Source organism: Nerophis lumbriciformis, linkage group LG02 (genome assembly GCF_033978685.3).
Source record: "Nerophis lumbriciformis linkage group LG02, RoL_Nlum_v2.1, whole genome shotgun sequence".
NCBI lineage: Eukaryota > Metazoa > Chordata > Actinopteri > Syngnathiformes > Syngnathidae > Nerophis > Nerophis lumbriciformis.
The window spans coordinates 59586915-59601937 of NC_084549.2; the positions used below are offsets into that span (position 1 = coordinate 59586915).

The following is a 15023-nucleotide window of genomic DNA, read 5'->3' on the forward strand; positions in this document are numbered from 1 at the left end:
TACCAAACAATCTGTCACTCCTAATCGCTAAATCCCATGAAATCTTATACGTCTAGTCTCTTACGTGAATGAGCTAAATAATATTATTTGATATTTTACGTTAATGTGTTAATAATTTTATACATAAGTCGCTCCTGAGTATAAGTCGCACCCCCGGCCAAACTATGAAAAAAAACTGCGACTTATAGTCCGAAAAATACGGTAAGTATAATTTTTCTGTGATAAATATTAAGAAAGTTATGGACTTTTAAAGCCAGTGAAAATGCACTCATTTGTGGTTAACTTCTTCTTTTAGGTGTGACCGATTTGTTAAAATGTCATAACTTTTTAAAAATTGACCCCATTTTGAAAAGGTTGGTATCATTGGAAAGCCCGCTAAACAAAAAAACTGACAAAAGTAGGTTTCACAGTTACAGTGTATTTTTAATCGATTAAGTACATGTAATTAGCATTGGAAGTGATGGAACATTTGAGTAAACATGGCTGCTCGGACTTGTCTTGTGAGTCACAAAACAAACAGCTAGGCCAGTCCAAAAAATCAGTGTGCGAATCGATCATTCTAAAAGATATTTGGCAGAGTCATAGATAAATGTATAGTTTATATTATTATAGGGATTCAATGAAAATTACACTCAGCATAGATTTTTTGCAGGGGAGTTTTGTCAGTGCTTTGTGGCGTGAGTACTTATCGATATTCTGGGTAAACTAGGATATGTGTTCGACATTATGAGAATTGGTGTATAGCAGGAATGTAACGGTGTCTAAACCTCACAGTACGATATTATCAAGGTATTAAGGCAACGGTACGATTTTGTTGTGTATGTCAAAAAAAAAAGACTTGGTAAAAATGTCATAGTCTGTGAAATGAAGTGGCAGGAATGTTTAGGATAAACACACTTACTGTAATTCGGTCCTTCTCAAATAGTGGGGCGACCCCCCCCCCCCCGGGTGCGGTGTGACCTTGGGGAACATGTTTTTTTCACCGTACCAGAATTAGATGAAGCGTATGTAGCACTTGGTTTCGCTACAACCATGGTGGGAGTCGAGGAAAGACCGCTGTGTTTTTTCCTTTAATGTGAATGAGCTTACAAATGTTATGCAGAGGTATACTTATAACAATTTTATAGACAAATTATACTATTTAAAGCTAGGGTGGAGAGTAGGGGGGGGGCGCAAAATATTGTCTTTTTTCTAGGGGTGGCGTAACAGAAAATATTTGAGAAGCATTAAACACACATATCTGGTGTCCCAGGCACACCAGTCATCAATCAAGACCATTGAGTGTCTTTATAACCGCACCTTGAAAGTACTAGACTAGAAGAGTATACGATATCATCATCGCCAAATTTTAACCAAATACAATATTTTAAGTTTTACCAATTTTATTTTGTTACACGCAGTCAAACTGGATTTTAAATGCTTGGATAACTCTGCTCCCCAATTGCTCTGCAAGGCAATTACAAGACTGCAAAGTGGTACCAGATCTACCACCCGAGCAACGTCAAAAGGCAACTGTTGTGTTCCATTTCGTAGGACATCTTTTGCCCAGACTGCCTTTTCAATAAAAGGACCACAACTATAGAACTCTTTACCGGACACTTTGAAAAGTATACCTGAACTTGTCACTTTCAATAAACAAACAAAATGATGGCTAGTTGAGCAGCAATCGTGTTCCCATGTTTAGTTTTTACTAATTTTTACTAATTGGTTTTTATCTAGTCTGCACTTTGTCAGTGTTATTATTATTATTGGCTTTTATCTAGTTTGCACTTTGTCTATATTATTACTATTATCATTATTATCATCGACTCATTCTACTTTTTATTTTCCTATTTTAATGATGTTGGATCTGTGTTGTTGTTGTTGGGGACAAGTGTTGTAAATTAGCTTTGGCTACAAACACTATGATTGGATAACTGTTTCAGATGTCTATGTTTTTGTATCTGTCCCTATTTAAAATAAACCTCTATAATAATAATAATATAATGCTCAAAGGTTCTAATCATATTTATCACTACTAACACATATTTTTAAATGCAAATAATAGTGTAGGAACATCCCCTGTTTCAAGAAAGTTGAATGTCTTAAAGTGAATATGTAAACATTGTGTGTAATGAATGTAAAACAATAATGTTCACTTTAGTGGCTTTCTACGTTTACTTTATGAGAAGCAGCATCCTCTACAGTGGATATTGTTTATATCACTTTGAACAAAAAAAAGTTAACTAACAATTTAGCTTTGAACATGTGTTGGCCCTGTGATGAAGTGGCGACTAGTCCAGGGTGTACCCCGCCTTCCGCCAGAATGCACGCTGAGATATGCTCCAGCACCCCCCGCGACCCCGTAAGGGACAAGCGGTAGAAAATGGATGGATGGATAATGTAAATACCTCAACGTGACCGGCTGGCTCTGTTTCGCCTTGGAAACGCTTGAGACGAAAAAGTGGCGTGCTTTGCAGACTGCAGACTTTCTTAACTTTGCCAAAGAGGTTATGTTTTTGCCAGGGCTTGTTTGTTTGTTTGTTAGCAACATAATTCAAATAATAGTGGACAGATTTTGATGACATTCTCAGGAACATGTCCATAAAAAAACAATACCTCTTATCTACTACGAGTACGAACACACTTCACTTCCTGCTTATGGCGTTCTACGCTCCCACCTTGGCGGTCCCACGCTGTGCGGAGGATTCTTGGAGATGTAGTTTATTTACAGACCAGGCCAACGCTAAAGCGCTAGTAAAAAAAATTACACTCACCAAGTTTTTGTTTGAAACGTCACAGCAATATTGTGAAGACTTTGAAACCGTGGTATCTGCAAGACCGTTACATCCCTAGTGTGCAGTGATGATGAAAACAACACAAACGCAGTTGAACTTTGAAAACAGTGGTTTGGTCGCTACTCATGGTGGCGCGATCAAGCGTGAAACGCTCTATAAGTGACCACTGCAGAGATCCAGCCAGCGGCGAACACACACAAACGTAATTTGTGTGCTGCGACATTCTAAGTTAATGCACATTGTTCTGTTGCAGAAATAATGCTGATATCTGGGACTCATGTCGGAAGTCGTGTATGAAGAGACAGCCACGATGATTGCCGCTGGGGAATTGCAGTCGTTTGTCCCGTTTGGCCGTGATCACTGCAAGAACCATCCCAATGCCTTCAACCTGCAGCTGCGGGAGCTCCAGCCGGCTTCCGAGCTGTGGTCTTCGGACTGCGCTGCCGGCTTGGTGGGCTCCCTGCAGGAAGTCAGTCTCCAGGAGAGAGAGAAGGTAAGTGGTTCAAAGAACCACCATGAAGATGGCAAGCTCCATTGGACCTGTGTGAAGTTGTCCCCAAACGTGTCCCGAATATTTGTGCTACGTTTGTGCTGCAAAATGTTTTGTCTGTGCCGTTAAGGTTTTTGAGTTATTCTAAAATACATCTTCTGACTAATGGTGTCATTAAGCCCCCTCACCTTGTCAAAATCATGCCAAACTTGTTCCATTCATTTGTGCTATGTTTGGGCTGAAAAATGTTTTTGTCTAACTCTTGTTGTTTTTATGTTATTAACGTGTTAATATTCATAACCAGCCCCACAACTTGTCAAAACCACCTCAAACCGGTCCCAATAGTTTGTGCTGATTTGTTCTGCAATTTTTTTTGTCAACAATTATGGTTTTTAAGTAATTACCGCTTTATGGTTTTATGTTATTGACGTGTAATTAACATGTTTAATATGTTATTAATTATAGCGAGACCCTCTACTATGTCAGCATCTCCCCAAACTTGTCCCATTTGTTTGTGCTGTTTGTTTTGCAAACATGTTGTGTGTAACTATTATTGTTTTATGTTATTACCATTTTATCTTCGGTGGCATAAGGGACGGTAGAAGCGGTGTGAGCCAAGACATCCAGGGGGTTTAGCTCGCTCGTCTGCGGGAACAAACTGCCGCCATTGCTTGCCGTGCTACCGAGGTCCTTTGTCCCTGAATAGCTCACACACTCCGGCAGATTCAATGGGGGTCTGGCGGCAGATTTCTTTGACTTTATCGTTGGAAATGCATCTGCTTTGAGTGTCGCAGGTTATCCACACATTCTTGCCATCTCTGTCGTAGCATAGCTTTCGTCGGTAAAGTGTGCGGAACAAACGACTGACCATTTCGTCGGCTTTCCCCACACCCTCGTATTTTGAACAAATTTTGTCCAATTTCTTGCCACTTTCGCATCTTTGGGCCACTGGTGCAACTTGAATCCGACGTCATCGCTCCGAGAGCGAATAATAGAAAGACGTTTAATTCGCCAAAATTCACCCATTTAGAGTTCGGAAATCGGTTAAAAAAATATATGGTCTTTTTTCTGCAACATCAAGGTATATATTGACGCTTACATAGGTCTGGTGATTATGTTCCCCTTTAATCATAATTAGTTAATAACTTAAAAATGATAAAAGTTAGACCAAATATTTTGCAGCACAAACGAATGGACCCAGCTTTTGACATAGTTGGGTCAAGTTATGATTATTAACACGGTAATTACATAGGGGCAACTTCACATTGGTGAATCACAAAACATTAATAACTTAAAAACTATAATAATTAGACCAAATATTTTTGCAGCACAAACAAGTACAATCGTAGCATAAACGAATGGGACAAGTTTGGGGAGATTTTGATGTAGTTGGTGTCTAGTTTTGATTAATAACACGTTATTACAGGTTAGTAACATAAAACAATAATAACTTAAAAACGATATTAATTAGATGAAATATTAATAACTTCAAAACACACAATAGACCACACATTTGTGCAGCACAAATGTGGCACAAACAATTGGGACTGGTTTGGGGAGGTTTGACAAGGTGTGTGTGTGGGGGCGAGGGGATTATGAATATTAAAACGTTAACTTAAAAACTATAACAGACATAAAAAGTACAAAGGAATGGCACAATGATTTGGACAAGGTGAGGGAAAGTGATGAGATCACTAGTCAGAAAATGTGTTTGAGAATAATGTAAAAACCGTAACGACACAATCGAAAATTTTGCAACACAAACGATTGGACAAGTTTGGGAAGATTTTGACAAGGGGGGCAACTTTACAAAGGTCTTCATTAGTTGTGTTAATTTTGTGGTTGGCAGGAAAGCTGGCAACTCAGGAAGGGCAGCGTGGACGCCTTGGAGCAGGACGTGGAATTTGAAGAGGAGCTTTACGCCGCGGGAAATGTGGTCGTGTGGAGCCAGGGCAGCCGGACACAAGGTTCTAATGTTTACAAGGCTTTCACTGTTGACGGTCCAGTGGAACAGGTTAGTTTCTGAGGATTACAGTACTACCATACTCATTTTCAACTTGTTTGAGTCAAAGTGGTGACAAACTTGGCTCAATCTGCAGGCTTTGTGGTGCAACTTTGCCGTTCCTCAAAGCAAGAATGACGGTAAAGTATCATTGCATTATTAAAGTCATCATTGTGGAGAAGCTTTAAAGAAGATCCTGGTTGTGTTAAATAGAAGAAAAAGTGGAGCACACCGTGTGTATTGTGCAGAATGGCTGCGTCAACATTCACAGTGTCACCGGAAAAGATTTCCTCTCGCCTCTGCCAATCCAGGTAAGACAGACTCAGCTTGGGAATGTTTAATTTTGTATCTAAAAGCAAAGTCCGGCTTGGCAGCTCTTGTTGAAAAAATGTATGGATAACCCTGACATAAACATGTACGAAAATTTCCGATACTGCTTTACATATTTTAAGAAGCAAAATATCATATTCAGTACAATACAAACTTAGCCACTTGGTTATTTGATCCCGTGGTATCAGTCCTAAATAAATACATGTATTCCTGCTGATTGTGCATTTAAAATAACAGTTAAAGTACTGTAGTACATCAATTTACAAGATTAATTGGCATTGTGACGGAGCTCTTAAGTCAAAACACTTGTATCTCAAATCAACTCCGCCCAATGAAATTAATTCAAATCAATTTAATCCGTGCTTGACCCGCCCAAAACAGCACAAATTTGACATGTAACACACCTTTTAAAAAGAAAAACAAACGTTTAAATAAATATTTTTTGTATGAAAAACAATACAACATATTGTACAACAAACAATTACATTAGCTTTATGAAGTAAAGTAATAATTACAGCATTTATCTTGGAGAGAGGACTTCTTCTGTATATCCTTCCAGCTGTTTCTCCATATTTTTATGGGTAAATGTCAGCCATTTATATATTGTTTCAACATCCTTGGCTGGCGTTATCGACACATTCTGTTTCACTGTTCTTCACACACACTTTATTCCTTCCGATGTCATTGTGGCATTTCAGGGTTTCCCCTAGATTGCCCGTATATATGTGGCTAGGGGCGTGGTCAATATTACATCATCATATATATGACATGATCATTTTGATTTGCAATGATGCATACATTTTCTTTAAAAAGGCTAAATAAATATTTTAGGTATATATAAAAACAAATATTAGTCGTATTAGTTATTAATATTACCAATAATAATAATAGTAATATTAACATGTTTTTCTTATATTATCAGAATCACAATCAGCTTTAACACAAGGAATTTGACTTGGATAACTGTGCTCTCTTTTTTCAGCAGTTTCAATTGTTGCTAAACAAATGTTTTAGGTATATATAAAAACCAATATTAGTGGTATTAGTTATTAATATTACCAATAATAAGAATAATAGTAATATTAACATGTTTTTCTTATATTATCAGAATCACAATCAGCTTTAACACAAGGATTTTGGACTTGGATGACTGTGCTCTCTTTGTTCAACAGTTTCAATTGTTGCTGCTTATTGTAAAACGTAACACAGTCTTCACTTTATTCTGCCCTCCCTGAATGTTGCAAGGTAGTTTGCCAAATATGTAAACAGTCCTTTGAGTTAGATTGTCAAAAAACAACTTTAGGTGTTTTGTTGATATTCTTCACTAAAGTACATTATACGTACATACACATGAAGTGCACATACATGTAGGAGTCACGTTGGATTAATAATATAATTTGGAATAAACTGAAAAAAGCAATACAATTATGCAGGAGCTCCAAATGCTACTAGCTTAATGCTAACGTACAATGGACTACCTCATAAAAAAGCTAACTCAAATTAGCATGGCCATTTGCAGGCACATAACATTTATATCAATGGACAATTTGCAGTCCACTGAACCTAAAATGAATAGTTTTGGAATGTGAGTGCCAGAAGAAAACCACACACGCACAGGGGCAAATGCACACTCCACACAGTGATGTCCAAACAGAGGTTCAAAGACGCACACGACGTAAAGTTAGACGTTATTGTCGGTAGTAATGTAAAAAGATTTTGGGTAATTAACACCAGCTTGAAAAAGAAATGCATCAATTAGCTTAAAGTACCTTTCTCTTCAACTTTCTCTCTTTACTTTGGTCAGGTGTCAACTCGTTTTGGTGCACAACCAGCTGACGCGCTTCTGACAAACGATTCCGATGCATGTTTTCTTTCTCCAAAATGTAGCAATGAGGAACGTTTTTATGATAACAGATCTGTTTTTCAAACTTATTATAGCCAATAGTACGTAAATAAGAGACTATACACAGTATATCCATTCATACAATATATCACTTAAATTTATTTTCATGTTTAGTGTTTAAAAAACCCCCCCAAATAACAAACGTATTTTGAAGGCTTGGCGGCGTTAATCTTGCAATGGCATTGGTTTACATGTAGGGGAAACCCTGCATATGGTACACCAACTAATCGCGGGGATGCTTGCCACTCCAATTTTTGCTTGCAACTTAACAATTAGCCAAGAGACTGCTTACACCACAAAACACTCTTTAAGTTGAAGCAACAATGTATTCGTGTGAACCTCTTCTGTCTCCAACAGGTGTCAAAAGTCTGGCCAACCAAGTTTGGACTCATGTTGGAGCGTAAAATTACAGCAGCCGACGGACAACTCAGTGCGCCTGGGTACACGCATAACACATAACAGACTTGACTCGCAATTTAAAAAAAAGTTGCACATATTTTTGACTGGTGTTTTTTTCCATCTCCACAGCGAGTCTCTTCCCACAGTGTTCAGCATGCTGCATCCGATAGATGAGGTGGCACCAGTAGTTTGCAAATCAACAGGTTATATGCTACCTTCTACGCTCTTTTTCAACATTGTGAACCCTCAGTGGTCAAACAGGGTGCTTGCATTTGAAATGCAAGCACACTTTCCCCATAACAAATAATGGATTCACCCTTATTGATAACTGCACAAGTCAATTTTTGGTAAGGTTTATTGTCATGTTAGTACAAAAATAAGTCCTATGTCCTACAAAGACATTTTTATTAATTCATGTACACTGGTACCTCGGTTTTTGTAATCTGTTACAAAAGATCTAACAAAATCAAATTCGACAAAAACTGGATACTTTTTTACTTGAAGAAATAATGTAAATCCAATTAATTTGATTCAAACAACCAGAATTGGAGAATAATTCCAGTTTTACATGCAAACAACATTGTGAAATACGTATAAGAGAGGAATAAGATTTATCAATAAACATTTAACATTAATTTTACTTTTATTTGCTATGTGCACATGGATAGATTTAATCTGATTAAAAGCCTAAACGGAATAAAAATGCTTCATGTAAAAGCGCCATTCGGAGTATTCTGACCTGATCACACATGTTCGGATCAAAATTTTATTTGGATCAAGACGGGTGGTTTATGCGGAAAGTTATTCAGATTGTAGCGCATGAAAACACATCTTCCGAAATTCGGGTTAGAATGATCATTTCTGCGCATGTCTTTGATGTCAGCTATACTTTGGTGGTGGAGCGGGGACTAAATGTTATAGTCTCAATGAAGCAATTGTCTTGCTGCTGTCTCCCCCCATTCAACATGTACAGAAGTAGCGTTATATACTGTTGAGTTTGTTGCTTTAAAACGAGACTAGCAAAAACAAAAGTATGGTATGGAGTGTCATGTGTCGATTTAACAATAAAAGAAGGGATCCAGTTGTCGTCTTAGCGAGCTGTTTGATTTACGAGTTTACAGCTAATCCAAGTGCTAACTGCTAGCCTCAAACACAGAATGTCCTAACATGAAGATGCACCGCAACCCATACGTAATCACAACATAAAAAACACAGAACAGTTCCATTTCAAAAAGAGAGTTAAAACAAAAGTAGTGAATAGAAGGAAAAATATATAAATACCGTGATAACGTTGGACAAGCACAAATATGCAAATCAATGTTTGTTAACAGTAGAAGTGTAATGCTCTTCAGCACCTGCAGTGAGTGAACTCGTCCAAAAGATAGCGCTATAGCATAAATAATAAACACACCTTTCCGTTTGTTAGGTTCTGCGCATGTCAAAGTAAAGTATTCCGATTTAAGGTGTGATGCATGAAAATGCACGTCATAATCAGATAATTTTTTGAGCGTCCATGTACACAGTACCATTCTAATCCGAATGATGATCAAATTAAATATTGTTGTCCATCTACATGTGGCTACTAAAGACGGTGGTGAGCGAAGAGAAATAGCCACACGGACACCACCTGTGTACGTCTTCCTTAACTTCAATAGTGTTTCTCACCTTTTTTGTCAGTGTTGCCACTCACAACTTTCTTTTGCCCCATGGTGGCTTATTCTGCAGTCGTATTCAATAAAAAAGTACAAGAACTGAGTGAGCAACCCATTTGCTTAACAAACTTATCATAAAAAAAGCGGTGCGTACGAAAACTAGGGTACCGTATACCTATTATGATACAATAATGAAAGTGTCTTAACACGCAGAAAAGACAAAAAAAGATAAAGACTTGTAGGCTAGGGATACCCTGTAATAACAATATGTCTCGTATTTGATCAAAAATAGTTAAAGGAACACAGTTTGGGCCTAAAATAAGTGAAAAGATCATCAAAAAAGGTGCTCTTTGGAATAGGGACGTACATTTAAGAAAACTATAAAAAAGGCACTCTTAATTAATCTTTTAATTAATGCGTTTCAGCCATCAGGTCTTTTTTTTCTTGATGTTTTAGGTACAGTTCAGAGTCTGTGCTGTATTTTGGTTTGATCCTCTGCAAACGTGTGCACCTTCCAGGCTCGATGGAAGGCACTTGTGTGGAGTACATGTCTGACACCACAATGAAAATAGTCTTTGCCTGCTGCCAGCCTTCAATAGTCGTCTCCTATGACACCGTGCAGGGAACGCACTCCGTGTGGAGCCTGCGGAAAGTCACACATGAGGTGAAAACAATGGAGCACAGTCAACTTTACTTTGGAAATATCTCATGTCACGCCTCCATGTTTCTGGATGTTGCTATCTGTCGCTGGTTTCGCTGGATGACAAAGATATACCTCAGCATTAACCTCTTACCTCCACTAGGAGCGCTCAACCTTGCTTCGGTGTCCCGCGGAGCCTTTCAGTGGACCTTTGGGCTTCCTGGCCACAGACTTCCTGATGTCCCACCTGCGTAACTTCTCCCGCCTGGACTCCCCAGGTGGCAGCAAGCCAACCAGGTTTAATCCCGCTACTGCCCCAAGGTAACAGGGTTAGCTTTCAAGGCGTGTAAGATTGTCGATTAGTTGCACACGTAGATGTCGGTGTGTAGACAAGCAGAGTCATTGCTGTCACAGACCATCGCCTATGACTCACTGTGGCTCTCTCTGACGTCGGAAGGTTGGGGATCAATACCACAAGCAAGAGGCTGAATATCAAATTGTTGTTGAGGGATGAGCTGTTTGAATGAACTTTTTGGACTTAAAATATTGGGACATGTTGCCATTGTGTCCATTGCCAATTAATATTGTTCTACAAGGTGTTGGGAGTAGAACTTGTTGTCTGGGTCACTGAACTTGGGCCTGACCATCTGCGCTCTAGTTCTTCCCCACCAAACAGTGTTTCACACAGCAATCTATTTGTGGCAGTTTGTCGGCAGGTTGGAGTGACAGAATAACATCCTGGCCATGGTGCTTTTGCATGTAATAGTAATGGACGCTACAGAAGAGAGGAATAATGGTGTGGGAGGAAAAATGTGAGTCAAGAAACGAGCAAAACAAATAGGTATAGAACTGTAAATTAACTTTTGTATTTTTTTCCTCTTTTATGTCAAATACAAGCCTGCTAGAGCAATGCGCGCTTTCATGTGAAAGTCTTCAAAAGTCTCTTCAGTATGTTTGTCGCGAGTCGGTCTTCGGAGTATCAAGAATATGGATGGACACTGAAATCTGGTTGCATAATAGCACCGGTGCCAATATAAACAGTAGTAACCAGACCGAAAAAATAAGTAGCTATCGATGCTAAAGGACTGCAGACTAGACACCTGCAAAAAGTGTTTGGCGCTGATGTTGTGCAAGTAACATATGTAATAATCAGTAGTGATATAATGTCTTAATAGAAGTCCCACGCTCTTTTAAAACTTAATTGCTGACCAAATGGGTCTTTTTTTGGTAACTTTGGTAACTTTTTTTGTGTGTTTTTGGGATCCCCATATGTCCTGACAATGTGAAATTAACCAAGGAGGCATGACGGAGGTATTTATAAAACCATCTTGCCCTCTTCCAAACTTGTTCCAAACAAGCTGTTTTAGATTTACCCTGACTTGTGACGTTTTCCAACATGTGACATCAGCAGATGTCGCCATATATGGTAAAGGTTCACCCAAAGATCTTTGCCCGAGTTCGCCATTGTAGTCCGAAGTTGTGGTCACTTTGTTCTTTTTTTTTTCTCCATCCTCTTGTTGTGGGGCAGACTGGCTCGTACATGCACATGCATCCTGCGCTGTGGCTATTTCTGATACAAAGTAGCGTATAGTTCTAACTTACAGTATATCTGTCAGTAGACTCCATATGGAAGCGCTAAAAAACTACAACATGGTTGACGATGTGGAGATGCAGTCGAAGAAGGCGTAGCCTGGAGGAGGATTTCGGCACATAAATAAGAGCGCCCACAAAACGGCATATTCTTAAGACAGAAAGCGGCTTGAAGATGATCTGTAAAACATAATCTATGCAACATTTGACCAAAGAAACACCATTACATGTTATGTAGACCACAAGTAAGTGTTTTAAATGTAGAAAAAAATCATACATCTGTTTTTCAAACTTATTATAGCCAATAGTACGTAAATAAGAGACTATACACACATCAACAACAACCCTCATAGCACCGCTAGCATCGCAGCATTGCTGGGCAGTAGCCACACAAACAACACAGCACTTTATTATGAGCCAATGACGGTTACCGTGGGTGAGGTTGCATTCATTAACCCCCGTAACTATGAGTACGAATATTAGTATACAAAAAAGTTGCTTTTTGCACGTTCTTTATGTTCTTTATTGCGGCAATAATTATGATAAATTAACTTTTTTACAAAATGCGCATTTTCATTTCTTAAGTACCGATTCAGGCACTTGATTTTGTACTAGCATCGGTTGAAATGTAAACCAATACCCATCCTTAATCAAGTGGGGTTATGATTACTCACTACACAGATGATCTATTTTGCTCCATCCTCTTATTCTCTGGCAAGCCAGATGCGTATGAGTTAAGAGGCATGTGCTACGATGTATACCGCCACCTACAGGGCCTTCCTCAAACTGTTCCTACAAAGTAAAGCATATGAGATCTATATAGTATATGCTGTGTACCGTATACATCATGTGATTGCACAATTTACATTTTAAAGTACTTTCTATTCTATTCTATTGTATTATAGTATTTTTTTTTGTCCTTGCCTATTTCTAGCGGTGCTGTCAGCTCACCTCTGCACTACAGCAGTCTGCATAACCACCAGAGCAGAATCCTCATGTCCTCGCCAGGAATACATTCCCGTATACATTCCCCGAGCATATCCAACATGGCTGCCCTCAGGTAAGCTCAAAATACTGTATATATATATATATATATATATATATATATATATATATATATATATATATATATATATATATATGTATATATATATATACATATATATATATATATATAGGTGTGTGTGTGTGTGTGTGTGTGTGTGTATATGTATATATATATATATATATATATATGTATGTATGTATGTATGTATGTATATATGTATGTATGTGTGTGTGCGCATATATGTATATGTATGTATGTGTATATATATATATATATATATATATATATGTATGTATGTGTGTGCATATATGTATATGTATGTATGTGTATATACTAGAGATGCGCGGTTTGCGGACACAACCGCGGAGTCCGCGGATTATCCGCGGGTCAGGCGGTTGAAATAAAAAAAAAAAAGATTTTATCCGCGGGTCGGGTCGGGCGGTTGAAATTAAAAAAAATTCGATTTTAAATAGATTCAGGCGGGTGGCAGTTAAACCAATTCGGAAATATATATAAATAATGATAAATGGGTTGTACTTGTATAGCGCTTTTCTACCTTCAAGGTACTCAAAGCGCTTTGACACTACTTCCACATTTACCCATTCACACACACATTCACACACTGATGGAGGGAGCTGCCATGCAAGGCGCTAACCAGCACCCATCAGGAGCAAGGGTGAAGTGTCTTGCTCAGGACACAACGGACATGACGAGGTTGGTACTAGGTGGGGATTGAACCAGGGACCCTCGGGTCGCGCACGGCCATTCTTCCACTGCGCCACGCCGTACATAGTTAAATGTTGTTACCCACATACGAAAAACGAGCAGGCACCTGCAGCATATGCCACAACAGAAGAAGAAAAAAAAAAGAGATGGTCACTTTTACGGAGCGGAGAAGGGACGCCTCGCCGGGGTCCGGGACCGAGGCCCCTTCCCCCGAGAGGGCCCCACCGGGAGCCGTAGCTGAGGTGATCCGCGAGAAGGGCCCGACGCACGTCCAGGGTCACCACCGCGCCCACCGCACCGACACCCCGCCTCGTCCGCCTTCGCCGCGGCCGGCGTCACGCGCAGCAGGTAAGCAGCTTACCTGCCCGCCACCCCCGTGGCCGGGGGCTCGTAACAGGGGTCACTCCGCGCGCAGTGCGCTCACGAAAGGGGTGGGGCTCACCCTGGTGAGCCGAGTGGGACACTTTTGGTAAGCAGAACTGGCGCTGCGGGATGAACCGAACGCCGGATTAAGGCGCCCGATGCCGACGCTCATCAGACCCCAGAAAAGGTGTTGGTTGATATAGACAGCAGGACGGTGGCCATGGAAGTCGGAACCCGCTAAGGAGTGTGTAACAACCCACCTGCCGAATCAACTAGCCCTGAAAATGGATGGCGCTGAAGCGTCGGGCCCATACCCGGCCGTCGCCGGCAGCGAGAGCCGCGAGGGCTAGGCCGCGACGAGTAGGATGGCCACCGCGGTGCGCGCTGAAGCCTCGGGCGCGAGCCCGGGTGGAGCCGCCGCGGGTGCGAGGGACATCGCACCTCCACGCGCTTGGAGGTGCGCTCAGCGCGGCTCCCAGATGATTGCGCACTGGTGTGCGTCTGGGCCGTGACAGCGTGGCACGCATTGAATGTCTCTGCATGCTGCATTGGATCAGTCTCCTTTCTTTAACAGGCAAAAGCTTTATAACCTCACTAATGCCTTGCATCGTCTATATTAGATATATAACAACGGGCGGATGGCGGACGGGTGCGGCTTTGATTAAATGTTAGTTCGGGTGGATGCGGATGGTTGACGACTTTTGTGATGCGGTTGCGGATGAAATAATTGCCTATCCGCGCATCTCTAGTATATACATATATATATATGTATGTATGTGTGTATATGTTCTGTGTATATATAAATATATATATATATATATATATATGTATGTATGTGTGTATATGTTCTGTGTATATATAAATATATATATATATATATATATACATATATACATACATACACAGTATATATATATATGTATATATGTGTGTGTGTGTGTGTATATACAGTATGTATATATACTGTACATATATATATGTATATATATATACTGTACATATATATATATATATACTGTACATATATATATATACATACATATATATGTGTATATATATATATATATATATATATATATATGTATGTATATATATATATATGT

At 39.6% G+C, this 15023-nt stretch overlaps 1 protein-coding gene across 1 annotated transcript in view; it reads left to right on the forward strand.

The window, feature by feature from the left end:
• The window catches only part of anapc1 (anaphase promoting complex subunit 1), a 67234-nt gene that overhangs the window by 1380 nt on the left and 50831 nt on the right, over positions 1-15023 (forward strand). The window contains exons 2-10 of the mRNA XM_061965892.2: positions 3031-3270; positions 5117-5281; positions 5367-5409; positions 5483-5580; positions 7860-7942; positions 8031-8104; positions 10072-10217; positions 10357-10514; positions 12718-12843. Coding sequence (XP_061821876.2) covers positions 3055-3270; positions 5117-5281; positions 5367-5409; positions 5483-5580; positions 7860-7942; positions 8031-8104; positions 10072-10217; positions 10357-10514; positions 12718-12843 — 1109 coding nt within the window. The 5' untranslated portion in view covers positions 3031-3054. The remainder of the gene's footprint in view (positions 1-3030; positions 3271-5116; positions 5282-5366; positions 5410-5482; positions 5581-7859; positions 7943-8030; positions 8105-10071; positions 10218-10356; positions 10515-12717; positions 12844-15023) is intronic.